We start from the raw sequence: 16,055 nt of genomic DNA, 5'->3' as shown, positions 1-16,055 counted from the left end.
ACAAAAGTAACCCAATGAAATTAAAGGTCAGAAAACAAAAACCAAAAAAATTTCTAGCATCATGTTTTACTGCCTTTCTTTTATTTGCCCTGGCCCCCATCATTTGCTACATCTATACTTTTTCCCCTCCCTTACTTCCCGTGTTTTTTACTTATTCCACGCAAATGCTGAACACTTCTTCAACTGCAGAAATTATCTTATTCTTCATATTATTTATGGACCACACATGAACCTTACTGAAGGTTTTGGTTCTGTAAAGCAACTAAACCCCAATACTTCTTGCACTTTTAACACTATTTTTTTCTTAGATTTACTTTTTCTAGGAGCCCAGAAAACTAACAAGATTCAACAAACAATTCTACTTCTGTTTACTTTTTACCCAAACCATCTCTGCTGTCTCAGCCAGCCTTTTTAATACAGCAAATATATATATATATTTTTTTTTTACAAAGTTTCTATCTACGAGATGACATTTCATTCATTTTCCTGAGACACTTCTCTTTGTGCATCTCCAGAACAATAAAGCATTGCTGACATTTGTAAAGTTGTCTGAATTTTTCAGACAAAACAATTACATTCTCTTCATTGTCCAAGTAGACTGAAATGAAATTACTTCTGTTACAGTGATCAAGCAGAAGTGCTAAAAACATTGTACTGTGTGAAAGCAGATAGCATAGTAATTTTCAGCCTTCCTATTGGATTAGAAAGTCATTTTAAAATTTATTCTGTAACCAAAATCAACATAAGAGAAATCTGAAGCTCTTTTGTAAACCAAATAATGATTCTGGATCCCCTAGTAAATTGCTCTAGATGGCAATTCCTCAGTGTTAAACTCACACTCCACATCCAACTATCTCATGGCCTCAGATGGTAATTACCTGTAACAAAAGGCCTTAGTCAAATTCTGTATGCCCTGCGGTGTGGCCTTGTTCACTTTAGCCTTTCAAAAATCAAAACAGGGGAATTCTACTTACACAGCATTTTGACATAAGAAGAAGGAGAAAAAAAGCATCGATGCAAAAAGGGGATGCAACGTTTCACTTTTCCTCCAAAAGTAAAAGTAATTTTACATACACTAAGCTTCTTTGATTATTAAACATATATCTAGACTATTTAGCATCTTTGAAATCATTCGAAAAAAATTATTTTAAAGCATGTATTCATAGAAAAAAATGAAACATTTCCTAGAGGGGGGGAAAAAAAATCAACAGCTGTGACTTATTAAGTAGCTTTATTATGGAACATGTGCTGAATAAGCAGTTATAAGAGACAGTATCAACCCAACTCTCCCATTCTGACTGTCTCAGCAACAGTGTACAAAAGAATGAAAAGAGCTTTTCCCTTTACATGGCATTGCAAATACACACACAGAAGTCCCCTGGACAGACTAGCCTGGTGTAAAGTACCGTTATTCACCTAACTTGCATTTGCCCACCTTATGGAAGGGCTCTAAATATTAAATATTACCCTAAAATGGTGCTGGAACAGAGTATCTTTTGATTGAACATCTAGCAGGAATTATTGGTATTCAGTAAAGTGGGTTTTACAACAATAACTTGACAAAGCCTTGACACAAAAAGTACTTCCACCCGCTGTCAATCACTCACTCTCCTGACAGTTCAAGTGCACATCCTTTCAGGGAGAACTTCAATCAACATTAGCACTCAAAATACAGTGCACAATGTCACTGCTCAAGAAATTGAATTGAAAATAAATGCGTGAAGTGGCAAGCAAAGGTAGAAGAGATTTTACATTGGCAGACCCAAATAAATAGGCAGCAGCATGAAAACTGGAGGAAGCACAGCACTTTGGGACTCCCAAGACACACTTTTCCCTTTGAAAAAAAACACCACAGCCCTCTGCTCCAATAAATGACACAGAAAAGAAGAGAGATTTCCCCTTCTTGTTGACACTGTCTCATGCAGGCAACCAGGAGGAATTTTGTGATGAAGTCCGAGATCTCCCCAGTATCTTGGGGACCGAAGTCTCAGGACTATCTGCCTCTCTCACCATGTTATCCTGCCCCTGAAAATACAGTGCTTCGCACCAAGATCTGGCAATTGCTTTCTTCTTTGGAGGATTTCCTTTTGCTGCCTTGCATTTTTTCTAGCATTCTGTCTTTCAGCCTCCAACACACATAACCCCCACCAAAAAAAGAGAAGAATATCACACTTGACAATAAATTCCTACTATTTCAACTGGAAAGCTCATCGCCCACAACAATTAACGGTGACCACCTCTTCCACGTGAAATGGATGCCAAGAACGCAGAAGAACGCTGCGGTTTACCAGCTGCCTATTGCTATATGGCTCCGACACCCTATCCTTTCCTCAGCAGGTAAGGATCCATTCACATCACCAAAAATGCAGTTGCATCAGAAATTGTTTGCTTGTCCCAACAGACAGAAGTCCCCTCTGGTTTCTGCCGAATCACAAGTGTCAGGAGGTGAGGGGAGCGTATGGGAAAGCAAGAATTAGCAGACTACCAGGCACCTGCAGTGCCCTGCTTGAGTATTTACAGCAGTGCTGCAAGGAAATGAGTGAGAAACGGGTAACTGAGTACTCTTTGGGCTACGGAAAGTCAGGGTTGTCAAGAAAGGGATGTCTCTTAGGTAATTCAGCCTGTGGAGATCAAGAAGGGCAAGGAAATGACCTTGAATGCAACTCGGTATTTAATTGAGCGAGTGGAGCACGGGGGCATCGCGCTCCCTTTGCTGCGCACGTTGAGCAGGCACAGATCTTGTTCTAGACCAGCTGGGATTGCCTGCGACGTTTGTGCTCATTGCTCTGAGCAGGACAATCACTTTTAAGGGCTGCCAGCCCAATGCTTTCCATGGAGATTAAATTTGTGTAACAGGAAAGGAAGCAGGAAAATCATCAAGTCAGAGAGGAGAATACTGGGACACTGCTAAATGTTTCCGCATCATCTTCCTCTGGCAATGGTTTCACTTAAAACTTCTACAAATATAACGAAAAGATATTCTAATTAACAGATGAGCAGGTCACACATATTATTAAACAGCTTCTGTAGACTAATGCATTGTACGTGTCTCCAGGGAATAAAAGACAAATGACTCTGTGTACACGGTGCAAGGAAGGTAAAAAGGAAATACACAGACCGAAAAAACAGAGAGACCGTGGAAGCTCCAGATTTTGCCCACAGAATCCATGTAAGCTCTAGCTTTTGTTTGACATTCTCCTGCCCGTCGGTACATGATCAGAAGTCCTACAGGCTTTGGGTAATCTTCACAAGCTGTTTGGAGTGAAGATGATGGTGTCTATGCCCAACACTTGGCAAAAAGGTGCCCCAACCTACAAAATGGGCTGCTGGGCTCTACCGAAACGTCAGATATGAAGACGCAGGGAAGTCATTTGTGAAAACTTACAGGAGCTATTCCCGCTGCTGCTGACAAATTATAGAGAAAACAAAAGCTTTCAGTGCCTCCTTCCAACAAGCCTACCATGCCAATTGAGCAAAAACTCAGCACCAGCGCAAAGGAAGCTGCCAGTGCTGGTTCAGCCTCAGCGCACCCCTTCTGTTACCGAGAAGCAGGAGGAAGGGGCGAGTTCCTCCTCTGAAGGCACCTGCTCCTTTGTTCACCTCTCTGCTGACCCCCTGGGCATGGTACAGACTGCTAAAACAGCAGATAAGACAACAATAAAAAAAGCTAAGTATCAATTCCCCATCCATGTCAGGGAGTCATGCTCACTAACTAACAGATTTGTAAGGCAATGACCCTGTAGGTGAACAAATATATATATTTTTGTTCAAGACATAAAAAATGGGGCCGAAGCACTGCTGTTATGGATAAGTGAAAAACTGGCAGAGAACATCTTTGGTGTTCCGAGCTGGGCTGGCTTGGGAGGATGTGAGAGAGGAGAGACAAAAATAATTAAATAAATGATAAAGTAAGTTAGTGTGGATGTATTAATTACACAACATGAAGTGAGATAAGGAAAAGGAGAAGTGAGAACCATCTGAATAAATGCTCGAAGGCCCATCCCAGTATTACTACACAATACACATGCTACTTAGCATCAGGAATATGAGCAACTTATCATTCATTGCTCCATAGGGAAGAAGAGATGAAACGTTTTTACTCTGAACTAAAGGTGAAAAGCATTCAAATTCCATAAGAAACTGCTAGGCTATATAATGAGCAGATTTGAAGCTACTTAGAGGAAACAGCATCAGAGAAGGATGTTCATCACCCTGGGCAGGCCACACAAATTAAGAGAAAGTAGAGCTGTGAATTACAATGAACAGAGACTAAATAGCTGCCTGTGTTGGATTAAAGGATTTAAATTGTCAGCTTGATGTATAATGAATGTGAAAACCCAGCACTTAATTAAATGGCACATGATAGAATAACTTTGTTATGCTTTAAACTGCTTAAGTTATCAAAGTATTCCTTATATTTAGCAATTGTTTAGCAGTATCTCTCCCCTGCGACAACCACTAAGACACTGGTCAATTACCTGGTGTTCAGTCTTGGCAAAACATGCCACTTTTTTTTGTTTGTTGCTGTTGTTAGTGTTCCATAAGCTGAGTTTTCAGTCACCACTACTGAATTTCTAGCAAGACAAAGTCTCTGAATGCAGCTGAGGCACAACGATGGCATACCAGGTGCTCAAAGGAGCCCACTGTCAGCCCCTTGCTACCAAACCAAGACAACTGGGGCCAACAGCTCAGCCTAGATCACAGACATCTCCCTGCGCACTGGGTCTCCAACCACCACTGTTCATGTGTGAAAGGTTCCAGTTCAGGGGTGAGAGAGCGGCCAGTCCCCAGGCAGTCTTTGTCAGGCTTTTGTGGCAAACAAAAACTTCATCTGCCTGCTTACTTGCCTTAAGGAGTACACCTACCACAGGGGGAAGACAGAAAGCGTGTTCTACCATTGCATTCTGATAACAGAAGCTGACTTAATTTTTCAACCTGAAAAGCAAATCTTATCAAATTACTTTATGCAGAGTGAGGACAGTTGGAATGGAAATAACACACGAGGATCAGCAGAAGTGGCAGATGAGGGATCAACGTGAGGGCTAGGACAGCACTGCTGAATCCATTTTTAAAGAAACCACACATCACAGAAGGACTTGAAGGGTAAATAAAGGAGATGAAGAGGGCTGCTCCACCCTAAAAAGGTTGATATGAAGAAACGTGGCCACATAGTTGTCTAGCAAAATCATGTATTTTTCTTATCCCATTCAATTTATCACATCCTCTTACATTTTCTGAGCCTCTGGCAATGTGTGTGTTGGTCACAGAACAGGATGATATCCTTAACCCCTGTTTGGCCTGACAAAACCTTTCCAACAGTAAAGCAGGCACAGATGGAGCCAGTTATGACCCTGAACTCCGGTGGCAGCAGACTGCTCTGCCTTCACAGACCTGTGTCCTTGTGAAGACGCAGGATGGTTGGGAGGAGTGATGAAGAGGATGGTTACTTCCCTTTTACACACACACACAATCAGGACAAGGATTCTGGAGATGACTCAGTGTCCTAAGAGGGAACGTGCAAACTCAAAGCAAGGATGTGTTACATGCGCAATCAAAAACTAAAAGACAAAAACAAAGAAATACTTACAGCTACTGCTATTCTTCCTAGAACATGCTCTGGAATTTTTCTATAAACATCCAAAGATCCCCCTGCAGGGACAAACAAAATGTGCTTAGGTAACACAAAATGAAATACTGCCCTAGATTTGAAGTCACTAGGGTTTTCTAGGCCTTGGTTATTAATAAAAAACACCATCAATGATATAACAATAACTATGTCAGAAATAACTGACCTTAAAAATCTACCAAACTGAGTAAACGCATGAGACAGCATTCAGTTCTTTTTTCACCCATGTTACTTACTTGTGCATGTAGCATTAACACCAAAAGTCTTTTTAGAAAACTTCCCAGCCACAGGACACAATATCGAAATTGGAGAACTTAAAACCATTGGGCTTGGCATAGCTCCTTGGAGACTGACAAAGCCATCAGAAAAAGCAACAGTATTCTACCCCGTCCCCAAAACCTGGTGCTAATGTTAGGTGGTATCTGATGCACTGCTTAAAGTCAGCTTCTTCACAATGACAAAAGCAGTGAAAGCTGGGTTGAGCCTTGCAGTTTGTGCCCACACCGATGTCTGAAAGATGAGGAGCTCCTGGGCAAGCAGGTAAGTTTTGCCAGTAAACTCCCGCTTGGGACAGAACTTGGTACCTGGTAAAACCCTGTCCAGCCAGCCTCATATATTCATGGAGAAAGCAAGAAACCTAAGTCACGATCATACAGACATCCCCAAAGACTGGGAAAGGCTGTTTACCTTATCTTCCACATAGGGGATTCATGACCACTCCAGTGTTAAAAATGTCCCTTGGGTGAAATACAAATTCTTCGATAAGAAAGTGGATTTAAAATTGAGAATTAGAAAAGTCCAAGTAGAATGGCCAAAAAAAAAAAGACAAGCAAATTACATGCAGAACGTATTACATACAGCCTGTAAGAATGTATAGTCAACTCCAGGCTAGAGGTTCTCAGAAGTGCTTAGCACTGATCTGACTGCTCGCAGTGCAGCCTATGGATTTTACTGATGACACCACTGGGAAAAGAGTTGGGCCAATACTCAGCAATTAGGAAAACTACACTTTGTACTTCGCTTATGGTTCAGTTTTTAAAAGTAAAACCCGTTCGTTCTGAAATGCTGCAATGCAAAGAAGTCACAAGGTCCTTACACTGGACTTCAGCCTTAATTATACAATACTTTTTATTCTAATGATTTTTCCCCATTGTCTTTAGAGTCTTTGCGTGTCAGAATACAGCATGTGTTTGTCTTCACTAATGTTGCTCACTAAAGTTTCATCTTTCAATTTATATTGTCTTATGTTTCCTGTGTATTGCAATGAACCACAGTTCTAAAAGTAAATGTAACTGCTATTTAACAGACATAACAGGAAGAAGGCCATCATAAGGTCAGGTAGTTCCTGTTAATGCTTGTAATTTATCCTTAAATTTTGGACAAAAAGACCTACTCTCATACACCAAGCTGCTAAGTCTTGCTGTTACAGATGTCACTACAGGCAGTGCAGTTTGGAAAACAAAAAAAAATAAATCTTTTTGCAAACAGCTGGAGGAAGTTTACCATTTTTCTATGGGAGAAAATATAGCAAATAAACATTGGGGACAAAACTTCCATACCCAAATAATATAAGGTTAGCTCCCAACTCTACATGCAGACATCTAGGCACAGTCTAATAACCTCCACCTCTTACTGTTTTGAAGGGGAATTCAGTGAGTGTTGAATAGCTTCAAGGAAAAGAGGCCACAACGTAAGTAAAAGACAGTGGTGCATTTCACCATCTTTAGTTACAAGACCACCAACTCTATCATAGACATAACGGGGCAAAGATTAGAAAGCCTCATTTCCTATCTCTGCTGATCTGTATGATCACTTGGCAGGTGGAAGGGTAATCCAGGTCAGTTCAACCTCTGCGCTTTGGTATTTGCAGAACTGGAGTTGCCTGGCTTTTTCTTGCTTCCAGGTGCCAGGAAAGAGCCAACACGGCACAACATGGCACCTTTTTTTGTGTGTGTGTGTGCCCCTAAGGCATGAGTACCCCAAAAGAAGCAGATCCATCTGTATCTAGGTAATTCACAAAGGAAATGCCCATTTTTTGTGATATTATCAGTAGACCTCACTGGTACAGGATACACCTGGGCAAACAGTCATGGGATTTTTCTAGATGACCCGGACTCTGAAAATACTACAAACTGGTCTGTTAAAGTAAAAAGGGCCAAAAATTTGTCAAGGTTAAGGTTGTTCACCTGCAGGGTTAGAAAATATTTATCATCTTCACCTGCATCCTTCCCCATCCAAATCAAAGGCCTGGAAAAAAAAAATTGGCAAGGTCCCTTTATTTGCATTTTGTTCTTCCTTTAAATGCTTGCCGTTGTTTTCTGCCAGAAGGAGCGCACGACATGAGGCAGATCAGAGGTCATCTCCAGCATAATTCCAAGTAATTTGTGCATGGTCAGTAAACACCATTGTTGTGCAACATCATGAGGGATGCATACCCTACAGGCTTAAATATTTTCAAACAAGAATTTGGGACTGCAAGCATTTATGTCCATCATTTTTAAAGTCTCTGAATTAGTAGGAGCACACACACTCCAGGCAGATGCATGTTTTGGCATGAGCAGCTGCCTCCTTACTGCATGGGACTGCTGCTTAACACAGGCTTGCAAATCCGAGTGCAATTGCAAGAAGAGACCAGAGAAATGGCTAATGGTCACACAGCATGAGAGCATCAAAGAATTTAACTTGTGGGCTTTGGTGAATAAATAAAATACTTTTTCATCAAGCTTTGCAAATATGGAAAATCTGAGAGAACCCCTCACGCTTGGAAAGGGGGCACAATGATCATTGGAACAGAGGTAGTAAGTGTAAAAAGAGAGAAATAACAATAATAATAGACCATTTTAACAGAGAGAAAACAAAATGCACCATACAACCCTAAAGGGCTTTATCTGTAGTCCCCCATCAGAAAGAAAGAAGCTACTCAACAGTGCTTAATTTAATGGTATGCATTTGGCTTTGGATTTTTTTTCCTGCCAGAGAGCCTGTCCTCTATAGTAAATTATTTGCGAGATCCTCACTTCTTTATATGCAGCTTATTTCACCTTTGTGAAAAACGTGGATAGGGCAGAAAATGCTGGCTCACAGGAAAACCCTGAAGAGAGTAATATACTAAATGCTTGTACCAACATGAAGCTCAAAGTTGAACGCTGCAAAGAGGGTTCTTGTGCATGAGACACGGGGGGACTGTATCTGTCATGAGACACTCTCAAAATTGATACACAGAGGGCAGCAATGATTACAAATTGCTGTAATCAGTATACTTTTCCTGCCTTTTGTTCAAGAGTGTCACACAGCACAAAATTTCAGAGCAAAGTACTAATACATCTCCATAATGACAGCAGCATCAAATTGTGGGGAAGGGGATACTGTCGGTCTGAAGATCCACGTTGGGAGAGATAAGAGTACACTCAGAAAGAAACTTAGTGCAGCACTGCTAAACAGCTGTGGTGGAAAATAATTCCTTGTCTTGCAATTAAGAACCGATTTCCACTGAAAACACACAGGACATTGGGTTAATAGATTTCTTTAAAAGAAAATCTGTTTTGGCTAGCAAAACATTAAAAGTGAGGAACAGCTGTTTCGTCAGTGAGGACAGATTGTATGGAAGACTCAAATATCAAACCACAAATTAAGCTAGCATTTATTTCTGTTCTATTTACATTTTCAATAAAAGTAAGTGAAATTGCATTCAGGAAAATACAGCATACTGCAGAATATAACCCAATCCCAATACTAGCCTGTTCTTAAAAAAACTAAATCAAAGTTCTCAATGTTTTATTTTATATTTCAAAGTCATAATAATGCATTCTGCTCCATACTGGAAAAGCACATCTTTATATGATTTTCCCCATTTACAAGCTTAGCAATTAAAAGCACACAAGATGGAAAAAACTCACCATCCATGAACTCTGTACACAATGAAATTCTGTTTTCGACAAAAAATGCACCATAAAATCCTATGATATATGATGAGTCACACTGGAAAAAGAAAGGAAAAGAGAAGCCTGTTTAAAAAAGACACACTATCGGATGACTGTAATCAAGAATAATTAAAATGAGAAAAAATGCATACCTTATAAAGAATTTCTAACTCTGACATAATCTGCTTCTGGAGCTCCAGTGTTATATCTAAGGGTATGACCTAAAAACAAACGTCAGACATGCGATCAGCTCTGACATGAAAGGTAAGTGAATGACTCAGAACAAAACAGAAGGCCTGGTATTAATTAACCTCATGTGAGAAAATGAATGGAAGGAGTATTTTAATAGAGCCACGGGAAGAAAGGAAGTGGAAGGACAGAAGTATTTACTTTGGAAAGTCAGTTGCAAATAAATTAAGCTATGCAGCCAGTTTTATCCATGAAAAGTTGGAAGGTTTCTGTTTATTCATTTGACCATCAGACGAGCTAGAACTCGAACACAAGCCCAACAGGTAATGCAACGAGCAGGCACGGTCAGTCTGTGGGTCTGTAAGCTCGGAGCTGCTGCGATTCACCCAGAGCACAGATCAGCACCCAGCCTGGGGATGTCTCTCCTCATCTGCCCTACACGGACTCCTCTTGCTACAAAGATGTCTCGTGAAAAATTCTGGAGTGCCGTGACCCCGATGAACATGCTGATTTTAACTTGAAGATCTAAACAAGTACTGCGGTATTGAAAGTATCTCTGAATTGCTCAATGGTGCCCCAAAGGAGTGTCAAGAGCCATCTCCTAGCACCACTTTTCCAATTTCAGTTTAATATCTACCCCCTTTTCTAACACAAATTCCTATCATTGTATACCTTTATGAAACATGGACATTTTTTAAATATACAGAATAAACGCAGAAGGCAGCAGATGGCACCGATGCTTAGGTAAGCATCACTAAAGCATTCTGGAAAGTGACTACAAACAGCCTGACTGAGCGCTCAGCAGCCCAGCCCCTGACTCCCATGGCTATCTGCTTCCCTCATCCATGTCCCGGTTCTCCACCGCCCCGAGCCAGGCTGCTCTGCAGGACCGGAGCAGCGAGCGGTGCCGGGAAGGCGGCTGCAGCGCCTGCAGGGACGAGCCAGGCGCCCCGAGGAAGGGCTGGGGCTCTGCCGGGAGCACCTTGCCCCCGAGCACACAGCACCCAAGTGGCAAAATACAGATGAACCCATGCACCCCGACTGTCTGACCTCATCACCTTTCTAAAGTCTTTCTGCTAACACCTGAATTTTTAAGATGAAAGTAATTATTAAAAAAAGGCCACAAAACTTCCGTCTTCTCTGCAGTGCCACCGCTGCACTCGCAAGTGGCCAGAGAAGAGAAGTCTGCCCTTGGTGGCTACGAGGAAGGCCAGTGCTGAAAAGGTGACTTTTACAAACCTTTCTTTGCCATGATTATCAGAAGACTCGCACACTTCATTCTTAAATACTACTATATAAACCAAAGTGGGCTCTGAATGCAGTTAGCCATGCTCGGTCTTCTATCGTATGGTATTTCACAGTCAAACACTTTAAGCTAGAGGAAAACATAATACAGTCGATTTGCAGAATTAACAGAACAGACATTATAGGCCGCATATCCTGCTGACAAAACAACATACAGGGAGAGCACCTCCAAATGCATTTTACAGTATCAAAATCCGTCCAACAGAAAAAAAAAAAACGATAACCTGTTTCTATCAAGACTTTGCTTTAGGGTTATTTATAAAAGCTGTCACTAAACTAAATTGTAAGTGTAATACAGGGCTGCCAAGAAACGTTTAACACACTTGTCTAGATCAATAATCATTTGCCAACAATATTCGCTTACATTTTTCCAGCATGAGAAACTTCAAATAATTTGCTGGAATCCTACCAGTTTTACCCACTGAATATTAATAATTTAATCTCGTCACTGGTACAAAATTACATTTTATCTCACTAAATCCTATTCACAGGGAGAGGTTTCCCTGCGAAGGCTTCGCTGCCCCACACGACGACTAGTTAGCATGATCAGTGTCAGATACATCGCTGACATCCAGTCAACCAAGACCTGGCAGGAAGAAAGGTCTCCGGCTGATTTGCATTAGCCGTAATTACACGCAGACCCTGCATTGTAATGGTGTCGATAACGGGGAAAAGCAGAGCTCCCCGACCCGCCGGTGATCTGGCTGCTGTAGGGCAGAGCACACACAGGAGCACCCCAGCATGGCAAGAGGACAGCACCACCAAGTAACCTGGGTGAGGGCACCATCTCCCTTTCTCCATATAACTATTACACAGAAGTGTTTTATTCCACTTGAACATGCCTGGCTTGGGCGACCCCCAAACTGGAGGCAGCCATCTGAAGTCAGCGCTGGAGGAACCCAATTACAGCGCTGAAACAGGTGCAGGAGGAGGAAGAGTCCGTGCAGCCCTGCCTTCATCTCCACTCGTAATCTCTGCTGCCATGCTCCTTTTGCACGGTTTCCAAGCAGATTTAGAAAATTAAACCTGAATGCAGGAAACAATTCCTAAGCATATGTAGACATGGGGTGGATCAGTGCTAAAGTGAGGGGAAAAAAGACTCCTTAAACCTGCTGCTACTGAGGAGGAAGCCGTGAATTAGGATCTGGCTGCAACTTCCACACTCGTAACACGGGTAAGCAAATGAGATGTGGCGTTAAACAAACCCTTCCGAAACGGCACCTTTGGAAAGAACTTTGCAGCAAAAGTCACTTTGTGGTTTTCTCAGGACTGCTGAGAGCAGAACAGTGAAACTGAATTCATCAGGCATAAAATAACTCGCTGTGAGCTCGCACGGCGCTGTCAGTGCGGGTGGGAGCAGGACTCCTCACCGAGGCTGCATAAACTCAGCGTACCCAACATTTCGAGTGAAAGGGTTAACTTTTAAAGGAGGAATACCTGAACATATTTCCTCCGCTCTCCACTACACCTCCAGGACAAATAAGGATGAGTTGTCAAGTTAAATACAAGCAGTCAAGTGACTGAATTATAATTTACTCTGTGCTCAATTTAAATTAGTGTGAGGCTATTAAAATATACAGTATAAATACGGCAATTCATCACAAGCTGTCATGGATGACTTCATCTATTTGCTGGAGTGGCATACGTTCCACTGAAGGGAACGAGAGCAAAATCACAGGTCAAATTAAGCTGCTATTCTGTTTTAATTCACTTATTTAATCTGTGCCGACATAATTGTCTTTTACAGTATGTACAACTCAAAGGAAATTTGGGAGTATTATAGTCGGTATACAAATGATTAATCAAATGGTCCATTTAAATGCTAGCTTAAGAGCAGGAGAAACCAAAAGCAGCTGAAGAATGGCAATCAGCCAGCGTACACTCACATTTTTCATTTGGATTTTTTCTTCCAATTAGAAAAAAGGTTACATTAGAAAATCTATTAAATCTTTTGCACATTATCTAGCTGTAAAGTTTATATAAAATATGTAATGACACAGAGAGCTTTGGTCTATAATATGGATATCAGCACTGGTTTGTTATCCTGTTCAATATATTTGCAAGATTAACTACCAGCTGAGAGCATTTTAATCAACAGGTTTACTGAGTGTTGTCTTGTCGTATCAAATCTGTATGCAGTTATCAAGAAACAAACAAACAAAACCAACAGCACTGCATTCACAGATCCTTCATTGCGACGATGTCGCTAGCAGCATGGTAATCCTCTGTCAAAGCAACTGATCCTTGTGATCATCTTGTCAAGATGCAGGTGTGACTGTCCTCTTTTTATTGCTGGGTACACCAAGCCGTAGATGCAGTAAGTAATTTTATTAATGGAGCCAGCCACCATGATCACTATCCTAGCGTTTTTCCTGACCTGCAGCTTGCGTGTTATTTTAACCACGATAATGCACACGTGTTGGTGCGGTATTTCTTCTGTAAGTGTACTGAAGAAAATATAATTGACAGTGACGGGACCACCAGGGGTAGTGTCTACCCAGAGAACCCAGCTTCCCAAATCTTCAAGATGCTAATTATCCATGAGGACTAACCGAACCCTTGGACTCCAAGGGAAACAAGAAGGTGAAATTGCGAGGGGAAAGAAGGCTTTTTGCCACAGGGAGGTGATTTCAATTAACCTTGCAAAGGTTGAACTCATTTCCCCTCCTGCGGGCGTGACTGTGCTCTAGCTCGCTCCAGCTCCTCTCCAGCCAGCTCCGGGGGCACCCCCAGCCCTACACCGTGGGTCTGGGGGCAGCGGGCAAGGCCAGCGCCGAGCGGAACTGGTGCAGAAGGAGAGCAGAGCAAAGCAGCATCCTTGTGCAACACCAGCATCTAGGGGAAGAGCTTTCTTAGTTCCCCACTGAAAGTTGTAATAAAAGGTGTTTCTGCATATTAGATTTTCTGTACTTTTGTGCCTATTGCATCTTGGAGAATTCCTGCCTTATCCTAACCGCTCCTGACAGATTTAGGAGCGATGGATACCATCTGAGAAGACTTCAAGTGATATTTGTATTCCATACCATTAGAAGTTATTTGGATGTTATTTAAGTTTTGATTTCCATTTTTTTGACATGTAGAGAATGAGTTATGGGATCGTAAGCATTTGCTTTTACGCAACTCATAAGAAAGTCAAAAGCTTTTCTCCCAGTGGAGTGCAGGGATTTACGTGATCCTCGAGGAAAGCCAAAACATGGGCAGAATCTCATTTCAGTAAGTTATACACAGTAAGAACTACTGACAACGTGAGTTCAAATCTGAAAGTTACCCATGCATACATGTACCCATACACGTAAATACTTTAAAAATAAATCACACAATGCTCCATCTGTAGTCTCGGTATAATCCCACATCATTTAATACCAGTTCTGCTTGCAGCAACCAGCTCCTACAAACTCTTTCTCTTGCCCCCTTCTCCCACCTCCCACACTCTTCTGTTTAACTCAGTTATACCAGACTTCAGTGACTCAAAGAAGGGAAGAAAGACAGATGAAACAAAACACTTCTACAGATCTCCAATTAATTATTCTTTAAGTTATACATTTTTTAAGATTTCTTAAGATTTAAAGAACTTTTTGGTTCCAAACTATTAAATAGAATTATATGAATACTACAGTTCATTTGTTCTCCCAAAGTCTCTACTATTTCAAGTTTGAATGAAATCAAGTTAAAAAAACAGTTTCGGTTCTACACAGACATCAATAATTTATTTCATAGCTTAACTGAATTAATAATGTAATTCTAAATCACACAGTAGTTGGCATATTGTAGTCATAGGTGCATTATTAGTTTACCAAAGCTTTAATTTAACTTCAGAGAAGACTGGTACTTATCTGATACACGTAACCACACTACATTGTACAGCTTCACTGCTACAAATGCTAATGGAAGATACACACCCACCCACCCACCCACACACGTATATTCAGTTGTATAAACGCAGTGGTGGGCAGGGAGGAAGAACATTAAAATAAACCACCCTGTTAAAACCACAGAATCTCCTAGGAAAATATATCCCAAAGAAAATAGGGAAATTCTCTTTATTTAAAATAAGAGGTTGCAGAGAACACTCAAGAGTATGCCCTTGGGGACGCTGTGGCAGTAGCAGAGAGCTGCAGAGGCTGACACCCTGTGACCTTTCCATCCCCATTGCTGTTACGCCAGGCTTTGGGAAGGTGAAACAGGATCTCCACCAGCTGCTAGAGGGGGTTTGTCCCAGTGGCACAACCCACAGCTGCCTTTGGACCTGTCCACACAACCACCAGGAAAACGTGGTGGTACCCACACGCAGCGTTCAAACAAACCTGCAGCTCCTGGAGGGTGAAACCTGGCTTCAGGGAACTCTGCGCTCATTTGAGCTTACCAGATTTACGTACTGGAGTTTTCCTGCATAAGCAACGTGGACTTTAACACAATAAACAGAGATCTAACCATCGCAGGGAGGGGAAGGAAACCCACGTCAAGAAAGAACGAAGAGAAAGAGAGAAAATGAGAGAGAGAAAATTACTGTAATATCTTACCTTTACGGCTAGTATTTTTCCACTAGGGACATGATATGCCCTGCATGAGGGGAAAAAATTAAATAACTTGAGATGACATAAAATTACTTCTATACATATGTGCAACATGTATACACTAATTTCACAGAAAAATGGCTTAGTGTACAATGTATTAACATTTTACTGTAAACCAAATTTTATACAGCATTTCTAAAGACAGACTGATGAAAACAATTGATCTGCAGAATATACTCACAATGGAGCTGTTTAGCAGGTTTTTTTTTTTTTTTTTTTTTTTTTTTTTACATCTGCATGTTTTACATAAAATCTATACACTGAAGACTGGCACAGCATAATAGCACACTTGCAAGTATGAATTTATCCACTTCCACATTTTCTTTCAATGAAAAGTTGTGATATACCACGTTACTCAGAATGTTAACAAACCCCAGCTTTTGTTGCACAAGCTGGCTAACTGTAAGGGTATTTTCAGTGATAAGACAATGAGACACACAG

The 16,055-nt window shown here is 41.3% G+C and overlaps 1 protein-coding gene across 5 annotated transcripts in view; it reads right to left on the bottom strand.

Moving 5' to 3' along the window:
• The window catches only part of MAP2K5 (mitogen-activated protein kinase kinase 5), a 130,045-nt gene that overhangs the window by 72,242 nt on the left and 41,748 nt on the right, over positions 1–16,055 (bottom strand). For all 5 annotated transcript variants that reach the window (XM_040569604.1, XM_040569601.1, XM_040569603.1 and 2 more), the window contains exons 9-12: positions 15,561–15,600; positions 9,699–9,767; positions 9,523–9,604; positions 5,588–5,649 (exon numbers count right to left, since the gene is read on the bottom strand). In XM_040569604.1, the coding sequence (XP_040425538.1) occupies positions 5,588–5,649; positions 9,523–9,604; positions 9,699–9,767; positions 15,561–15,600 (253 nt within the window). The remainder of the gene's footprint in view (positions 1–5,587; positions 5,650–9,522; positions 9,605–9,698; positions 9,768–15,560; positions 15,601–16,055) is intronic.

This window comes from Cygnus olor, chromosome 11 (genome assembly GCF_009769625.2).
Source record: "Cygnus olor isolate bCygOlo1 chromosome 11, bCygOlo1.pri.v2, whole genome shotgun sequence".
Lineage (NCBI taxonomy): Eukaryota > Metazoa > Chordata > Aves > Anseriformes > Anatidae > Cygnus > Cygnus olor.
This window is presented reverse-complemented; position numbering and strand designations above follow the sequence as displayed.